Source organism: Erythranthe guttata, chromosome 12 (assembly GCF_056151865.1).
Source record: "Erythranthe guttata isolate IM_541 chromosome 12, IM_541, whole genome shotgun sequence".
NCBI classification, from domain to species: domain Eukaryota; kingdom Viridiplantae; phylum Streptophyta; class Magnoliopsida; order Lamiales; family Phrymaceae; genus Erythranthe; species Erythranthe guttata.
The window spans coordinates 16,232,651-16,241,875 of NC_142544.1; the positions used below are offsets into that span (position 1 = coordinate 16,232,651).

Here is a 9,225-nt window from a genome sequence, read left to right on the forward strand (position 1 = left end):
ATTACTGTCTTTAGGACATTGCAATTCTGCAAGCCTCTATCTCGTTTCTCAAGTTAGTTTTTCGTTTAACCTTTTGTTGATAATTTATCGTTGATTATATTTTATTTTAAATTTCTGATTGTTGTGTTCTAACAACCACCAAATTAGGAAATGATTAACCGAGTTGATCTCCGGGGGTTAGCCCGGAGGGCCACGGACATGGGACCAGTGGCTGATCTTGCGGGCCCTTGTTCCCGTTGGAAAAACGTCGCCGAACCAATATTCATTACACTTATATTATCAATATTTATATGTATTTTATATTGTAGACGACAAAAAATATGGAATTTTCAAATTACGTATACTTAGATCCAAAATTTGCCAGTTTTAAAACATTTTTTTAATTCCAATTTCCAATTTTTACCATTATTTTTTAGTATCGGAATAGGAATTTGTTTTCCAATTCGAAAAATAACAGAAATCCAGAAATGTTAATTACAATCTGATCCTTTCAGATTTATAGTGGAGTGCATTATTGTGAAGTGAATAAAATAATTTAATTTGACTAAGTTGATCAACTTTCTTAGTCTTGCTTTATAATAGTATCATACTCTTTTTCTTTTTCTTTTTTTACATTATTTTGATCACTCCCACTCGACCAGCCTAGTTTGACAGATTTTGGAAGTCATTTTGTATTAATATTTTTTGTTTTTCGGTTAAATTACGGCCCACCTCATACCCTGAGGTATGGTCAAATTAAAAAAAAAAAAAAAACCCTCATCTTTCGATAATTACAACCATCCCCTCGATTATGAATCTTCTTACACGTCCACCTTTATGTTGTCAAATTCAACATAAACTTCTAGATTATGTGGAATGTTCTCTAATTTGTACTCGTTTTGTACAAAAATGAAGTTTATGATATTTACAAGTCAACATACACATCTTATGATCATCTTGTTTCAAAATGTGAAGCTCGAATGGGGTAAAACATATATCAACTGGATAAAATTCCACATAATCTAAAAGATTCCACTAAATTTGATACCGCAATAGTGGACGTGTAAGAAGATTCATAGTTGAGGGGATAGTTGTAATTACCCAAACAAGAGGGGTTTTTTCATAATTTGACATTAAATCAGGGGGTTGGCGGTAATTAATATAACAATTAATAAATAATTGATTGACAATTTACAGTAACAACTTGCATTAAAATCCAGGAGCCATACATCACACACATATTAATCAAACCATAATATTATATAATATATATATATATATAGATATTTTATATTATATATAATTGCCAGAAAATTAAACAGAATAATTAATTAACGAGTAATTAATTAATTAGTAATTAACAAAGATGATCACCAGGATTAGCACGAAGAGTGCGAAAGTAGCCTCTGGGATTACTCTCGAACACACCCCTAGCCATTCTGACGTTCCTTCCGGGGGCCTTCATCATCTTCACCATTCCTCCGCCGCCGCCGCCGCCGCCGCCACGGCGGCAGCAGCACTTACAGCAGCAGCGGCAGAAGCAAACGACCACCGTCAGAACCACTGCGGCGGCGAGGTACGGCAGAGCGAGGTGGAACCAGTGGGTGATCTTGTCGGTCCTTGTTTCCGGCGGAAAGACGCCGTCGAACCAAGAAACAGCCTCGCCGGCGAAGTTTTCCAGCCAAAGGAGAGCTTCCTTCAACTTCTCCACTACGTACTTCATAACTTCCTCGATCCCCATCTATCTTGATCTGTGTGTGACTGTGTGCGTGTGTTTTTGCCTTTAAGAAAATATTAAAAGAGTATTAATAATGATTAATGAAATAATTGAATTTATAAGCCATAGGGAATGATCTCAGCCGTCGGATTATAGAAGTGGTACTGTTTAAAGTCAAGCTTTTGCTTTTACTTTTCTGTGGGGTCAATTTATAATATCATGAATCATGACCCCTCCTTTTAGGGTTCCTTCGACCCTACACCCGGTGATAAACACCGGGAGGGTCTTCTGCTGCCACGTGTTCCTTTTTTTTTTATTTTTCTAAAATCCCTAAAGGTAAACCCTAGCGGGGAATCTATTATAAAATACAAAAAAGAGATACCCTGGCAGCAGAAGACCCACCCGGTGTTTATCACCGGGTATAGGGTCAAACAAATCCTTTCTTTTAGTATGTTCATTAATTTTAGGGTAAATTATAACCACCCCTAAGGTATGGTTAAATTATAAAAAACCCTCTTGTTTGGGTAATTACAACCACCCGTCAACCATAAATTTTCTTACATGTCCATCCTTGCGGTTTCAAATTTAGTGGAATCTTCGAGATTATACGGAATATTATCACATTTGTACCCGTTTTATCCCATTCGAACTCCACATTTTGAAAAAAGATGATCATGATATGTGTTTTTTGGCTTGTATATATCAGATTTTGGTGCATCAGAAACTGTATTTTTACACAAAACGAGTACAAATTAGAGCACATTCCACGAAATCTAGATGATCATGTTAAATTTGACACCATAAGGGTGGAGATGTAAGAAAAAATTATAGTTGAGGGGTAGATGTAATTATCCAAACAAGAGGGATTTTTTCCATAGATTCACCATACCTCAGGGGATGTTTGTAATTTACCCTTAATTTTATCACAAGTTGGATTTAGATTTTTATTTCTTTAATTGAGGATTTTGAAATTAGTAACCATGTCTTGAATAAATAATTCTATTAAATAGATATTACTCAATTCGTACTCCAACATGCAATAATTTCATTTACAACTAGTTAAAGCTATCCCCTCTTTCATGATGAATATTGAAAATATAAAATTTAGGAAATACGGAACTGTTGTGCCAAAATCTTGGTGAAAAAGCTTACTAACATAGAGCGAAGTATCGCCACATATTTTTTGTTATTTTTATTTTTTGTGATGAAAAAATCTGCAGCCAATCATATAGTATCACCATATCTTGATTCTGAACAATGTGGCTAAGTGATTATGTCAAATTTTGCCTGAGGACTCAAATCCACCACAATCGTTATTTTCTGGTCTCGAGTTTGTACATCCAATTAATTTTCTTCGGGTGGTGGAATTTTGCATGATTGGGGGCGAACAAACGACCGAGTTAGAGGCCTAATTCTGTTTAGGCAAAAATTATGCATCTTAGTACATAATTCTTGTAATGGGAACTAATATTCTAACTTGTTTAAGCTACATGCCATAAATCATCAACATGCCAAAAAGAAAAGGTAAAAGTAAAAGCAAAAGCCAATTTTCATCTAAAAAACAAATATTAATAGTCATTTTATTTTAGAAAACAAATATTAAAAATTGGGTTGAATTGTTGAATTGAACTGTAACTCGTTACAACAAGGAAATGATGGGCCTAACCCCAATTTAAAGGAAAAGCCCTTATATGAAGTTTAAATTATTTGTGGATTTGATTTAATTTAATTTAATTGTCTGCTTCTAGCTTATAATTAAACTGATTATGCTTATAAATACCTTTATCATCATTGTAGGTAAATTAGTTCATTCTTAATATTTATACATACACTCTCAAGATTATCTCTTCTTTTCTCGAGCTTTAGAGCTGACTTGATCGTCGAAGATTCTTGTTACGGCCAAGACCCGACGACCCTAATGCGTGTTTCTTTGCCACTTATTCATTTGAAAAAGGGAACGGCTTAAACAAATACCGTTTCTTTCTCACTTCAAAACCACCAACATAAAAAAAACATAAAATAAATAGGTAATAATATTAATACCCTTAATAAAATCAATACCACACGAATTTTGTATGTGGTATTGATTTTCGTTAAGGGTAATAATGTCATTACCTATTTATTATCTATTTATTTTTTAACTTTCATATTGGTAGTATTGAAGTGAGAAAGAAACGGTATTTGTTTTAGCCGCTCCCTTATTGAAAAATAACCGTGAAGTGTTAGTTGGAAGACAAATTGTACTCAATCAAATTAAATCACGGTAGTGATTTCCTTGATTGCAATCAATTTAATCCATAAATAATTTTAATTACCACTTCCACGCTGTACGTAGCAAATTTTCGGTATACCGAACTCTTTTATATCAAAAAAATATGGTAGGATACTAGTAGCGGATTCAGTTATACCAAAATTCTGGTAATAGTAGTGATTTAAGGGATCGCCTTCCGAACTCACCCCTACTATTGACTAAGAAATTTATATATATTATAATGCCGCCATATAATAAAGATTAATTAATATTAATAGTGGTATATATTATGTCAACTTCTCCAAGTGATGCAACTTATAATCAGAGCTGGAGAAGTTTCCAAACCCTAAAAATTAACCCATCCATGCATCCATATATATATATATATATGGTACTCGTAACGTAATATTAATAATTAGAAATGAAGTATGCTCATGAGAGCAAACAGTACTTAGACATACATAAATATATATATATAGCTCCTAATTAAACAGTTTTAGGGATTAATTAAACCACAAATTTATGTTAATTAAGAAGCAAAGCATCCAAGATTGCATGAATAGAAAGAATCAAGGGTGAGATCAAGCTGATCATTCCTTCTACCCTCCATTGCTTCTCCTTCATACTCACCCCTGCATGCATCCATCCACCATTTTACATTTATATATGAAATGTTACGTGTCGATTTTTCTCTAATTTACGAGCTTCGTTTTCACCTTAATTTGGATTTCATTTGACAAGATATATGTGTATATGTCATGTACTTACCCAATGTTTAAGCAAGGAAACTGAGGTGTCATCAAGAATTGATGCGGAGGCGGCAGTACTGGTGGTGCACTAGGGCCGCCGTGGTTATGGTGATCATCCCACTGTCGCGGCGGTGGCTGTGCCGCCACTTCCTGCTCCTTATCTTTGATCTGCATTAAAAAAATAGTGACAAAATATTTTTAATTGAATAAATTAAAAAGAGATGATAAAATGAGATTAAGGTAGCAATATATATATGCCATATGTGAAGGGCAAAAGAGTGAATAAGATATACAATTATATTGTTATTCAACCTGCTTTGTCAGCATGCAGTTTTGCTCTTGTATTGCCTTTTCCTGCCAAAAATCAAAACCAAATTAATTAATTATATATTTATAGAAACTACTAATATATAAGTAATAACCAATAACAAAAGATTAATTATTTATGTGTACAATACTAGAAGAAGAAGTAAAAATAAAAACAATGAGAATTAGTTAATTAGGGAAAACCCTAGATTAGATATATACTCATTTGTGTTCTTTATCGTTTTCAATATTTTCGGTTATTTCTATGATATATATATATGCTCAATGCAATTTAATTTTCTTGTTGATGGGCATGCCTAAATATAATATTCAATTCTCGAGCTAGAAATGGTACGTCTCGATCAACATGAGATATATATAAACTCGATATATATGGTGAATGGACAAACCTTTTGCTGCAACTCAGAGATGGAATCGTACAAAAGTTGATTCTGTTTTGGGATTTGGAACAATGCAAATTTTCAGAATAATGATAGGATATTAGATAATTCGGAAGATCGAGAAATTAATTAATAAATTTGTTTTCTGAAAAAACGATACGAACTTTTCGGGTTCGGATGTTCTTAAGAGAAGTGTCAAGCTGTTGTTCCAGATTCTGCAGATCTTTGAGGCTCATTGAATCAAGATCTTCTCCCATATAGTGCCTGCTGGGAATTATATTAATTATTATACCAACAAAATTAAAATAAAAAAATTATATATGATATACATGCATCATTTTACCTATGATTTCTTTGCAAAAGGTCAATTCTAGCCCTAAGTTTGCTGTATTCTAGGGTCCAATTTGCCTGCAAATATTCAAAGGTTATTACATATATTTTATTCAAAGACAGGTATATATGCAAACAAAGTGTGTGTGTGTGTGTATATATATATATAGTGATACTTACAGGTGAGTGGGGCTCATTAAGAACTAGTTGTCTTTCTGCAAATGAATATCTTTCATACTTCTCCAGGATCCTGTCCATACTGATCATATATGCACCAAAACCACCAAACAACTATCTATAATTAGTACAATTATTTAGTTTTTAATCTAAATTAATTAGCCTTTTAAGGACTACTAAAGTTAATTTGAATATAACCACAAGTTAATTACTTGTAATATTATTATTATTATTATATTTTCTTTCCTAAAAGATATAATACTGTCTGAATCTCCAATTTTCTACAAATTAACTAACTAAAAAATGAATACAACTGTAGTTTTTTTTATATATGGGCAACTGTTTTAAATGACCACTGTGTAATACTCTCTCTCTCTCTCTCTCTCTCTCTCTCTCTCTCTCTCTCTCTCTCTCTCTCTCTCTCTCTCTCTCTCTCTCTCTCTCTCTCTCTCTCTCTCTCTCTCTCTCTCTCTCTCTCTCTCTCTCTCTCTCTCTCTGTACACAAACATTACTCCTAGCTACCTAATTGCATGCAGAAAATTTAAATATGTCCTAGGAGGAAATTCTCCCACTTGTACATTTATTTTAGTATTCTTGAAAACAGATCATTTCACTATACAGCTGTTTATAAGTTCAACAACAATAGCATTTTACCTTGTACCTTGTCTGTTACATATATTAACTTTCCACTAAAATTAACCAGCGGAATTTAATTTTAAACCCTTACTTTTTTCTGACAGAAAAAAAATAAATAGTACTCATTTTGATTTCTTCCCACACATTCTATTGAATGCAAATATTAATTTCTACACTATAGGAATTGAAGTTTTACAAAGACCATATATATATAGTCTTTGTTCGAATTAAACATTTATATTTAACCATTAATCTTTTTTTTGCCCTTATTTTTTTTATCTTCAGCTCTGGATTTGATGTACCAGTTATATACATACCAAAACTACAAGAAAAAAATGGAATTAGTGATACCTTTTTTATTTTTTTTAACGAAGGAATCCTCAGCGAACTACTATATAGGTGCACTGGGTAAATCTACACTCTCGTATAATAGTTTGCAAACCCTACGAAAATCGTAAACCACACTAGGCTAACCATGTGTAACAAGTTCGACCTAGCAACAATTAGCAAGTGGATTCGAACCAGGATCATCCCTTACGAACAGTGATACCATATTTGTGACACTATCAAAAGTTGTCATTTAATATATATATTAGGTGACGACATTTTTATGGTGTCACTAATAACTTCTTTTTCTATCGCTTACAATACTATTAGTGATATGGTTAAAACTATAGTGACAAAACTTTTGACCTAATTATGTAGAAATTAGTGTTTTAAGAAAACGACAAAATTAAAGATATATCTAAAATATAAGTAGAAGCAATTAGGATCAAGTTCCAAGAAGCAATAACAATGTAGATGACCTAATTACACCACAGAATCTTGAAAAGGAAAAACCCCGTGTCAAGAACTGAGCTATTGTAAACTAGTACTCATTCAAAAGAATATTAGATAGATCTTTCAATATATACATACATATATACATATACGTGTATATATAAATATCATATCATATCAGATGACAGTGAAACCAACGGCATTACAAAACAGACCATCTTAATATTCAGTGGATAATATAATACACCAGAAAAATTGAAGTTATTTCCTATTTATATATATAATATATCAACACCTGTCCTTTTCTAATTAAAAAAAAATATAATTTTTTATTATTTGAGCCACAAAATCAGAAATAAATAAAATTAAAGTTTCAGGTTTTGTTGACACACATGAAATTTCTACTACCGAAATTCCAAAAACAAACAAAGAGCACAAATCTTCTACCCCTCTCCACAGTACAAAATAGGGTTTGTGGATGTATATATATATATATATATATATATATATATACAGCCAAGAAAGATCTGGAAAACATAAAAAGAACTGATAAATGGAAATAAAAATAGATCAAAACAAATCTGGTGAAAACCTAGAAAAAAAACAAAAACCCTAGTTTATGAAGAAGTCAACTCCACACAAAAAAGATGAGATCTTTACATACCCAAAAAGATCAATTAATTATATATATACAAGGGAAACTGATATATAGAAATTATAATTATAAAAAAAAAAGAAGAAAAAGAAAAAGAAAAAAACGTACCAAGAATCAGAGGAAAACTCAAAGAGCTTTCCCTTATGAGAAAAAACAATAAGAGCAACTTCAGCATCACAAAGCACAGAGATCTCATTAGCTTTCTTCAGCAAACCAGCCCTCCTCTTTGAAAACGTCACCTGTCTATTTATCTTGTTTTCTATTCTTCTCAGCTCTACTTTCCCTCTCCCCATTTTCCTTTCTCTCTCTAGATTTCCCTCTCTCTCTAGATCTCTCTCTCTTTGGTCCCGAAACCCCAATTTGCAGAAACCGGCTAAAAATGGAAACCCTGAATTTTTTTTGTTTACACCAACAGAGACAGATAAATTAGGAAAGTGGTTTCTGCATCATATTTATTTCTCTCTTGGTAAATAAAAGTGAAGGGTTTCTGCATCATATTGTATTGTACCCAATTTATTATGACTCATTAAAACATGAGTTTCTTTCTTTTTATTTCCCATGGTGGGGGTGGGGTGGGGTGGGGTGGGGGTGTGAAACCAGAAACCAGAAACCGGGGAGGGAAAATAATAAAAACCAGGTGGTTTTGAGTTTAAGGATGTGCTGTCTAGTTGGTATTGGATGAAGGTAGTAGGGATGGTTGTTGTCTGGTGGGTGCTTGTGGAATTTCGCAGTTCTTGAGGTGGGGTTTTCTTTTTTCCGGGGCCTGTGATCATGTTCTATTCAGCTAGCTATGGAAATATTAATTATAAACAAATAAAATAAAAGAAAAAAATAAAAGAAAAAAAGTCAGCTAGCTATGTAGGAAGATGTACGTACGGATATCGAATATATATGTGCGTCTTCTTTTTACTAAATTTACTGTTGACGGCGCTCTTTTGTGAGCACGACTTCTACCCATATATATAATATAGGCTAAATTATGATGACCTCTGATGTATGGTAAAATTGTAAAAAAGACCCTCATGTTTGTATAATTATAACTATCTGTCAATTATGAATCTCAATTATGAATCTTCTTATACGTACATCTATATGGTGTGAAATTCACATAATCTTCTAGATTCTGTGGATTTTTCTCTCGTTTGTACTTGTTTTGTGCAAAGATGCAGTTTCTGATGCACCACAATCTGATAAATACAGCCCAAAAAACACATTTTATGATCATCTTGCTTCAAAATGTGGAG

General features: G+C 32.7%; 1 protein-coding gene across 1 annotated transcript; it reads right to left on the reverse strand.

Annotated features, from left to right (window-relative positions):
* Positions 1 to 4,355: 4,355 nt before the first annotated feature.
* Positions 4,356 to 8,501, reverse strand: AP1 (K-box region and MADS-box transcription factor family protein). Its single transcript, XM_088826062.1, has 8 exons — positions 8,090 to 8,501; positions 5,914 to 5,992; positions 5,747 to 5,811; positions 5,568 to 5,667; positions 5,413 to 5,454; positions 5,009 to 5,050; positions 4,716 to 4,864; positions 4,356 to 4,579 (listed from the first exon to the last, which is right to left on the reverse strand). The coding sequence occupies exons 1-8, from the start codon at positions 8,272 to 8,274 to the stop codon at positions 4,477 to 4,479; spliced, it is 765 nt and encodes a 254-aa protein (XP_088682188.1). The 5' UTR covers positions 8,275 to 8,501; the 3' UTR covers positions 4,356 to 4,476.
* Positions 8,502 to 9,225: the final 724 nt, after the last annotated feature.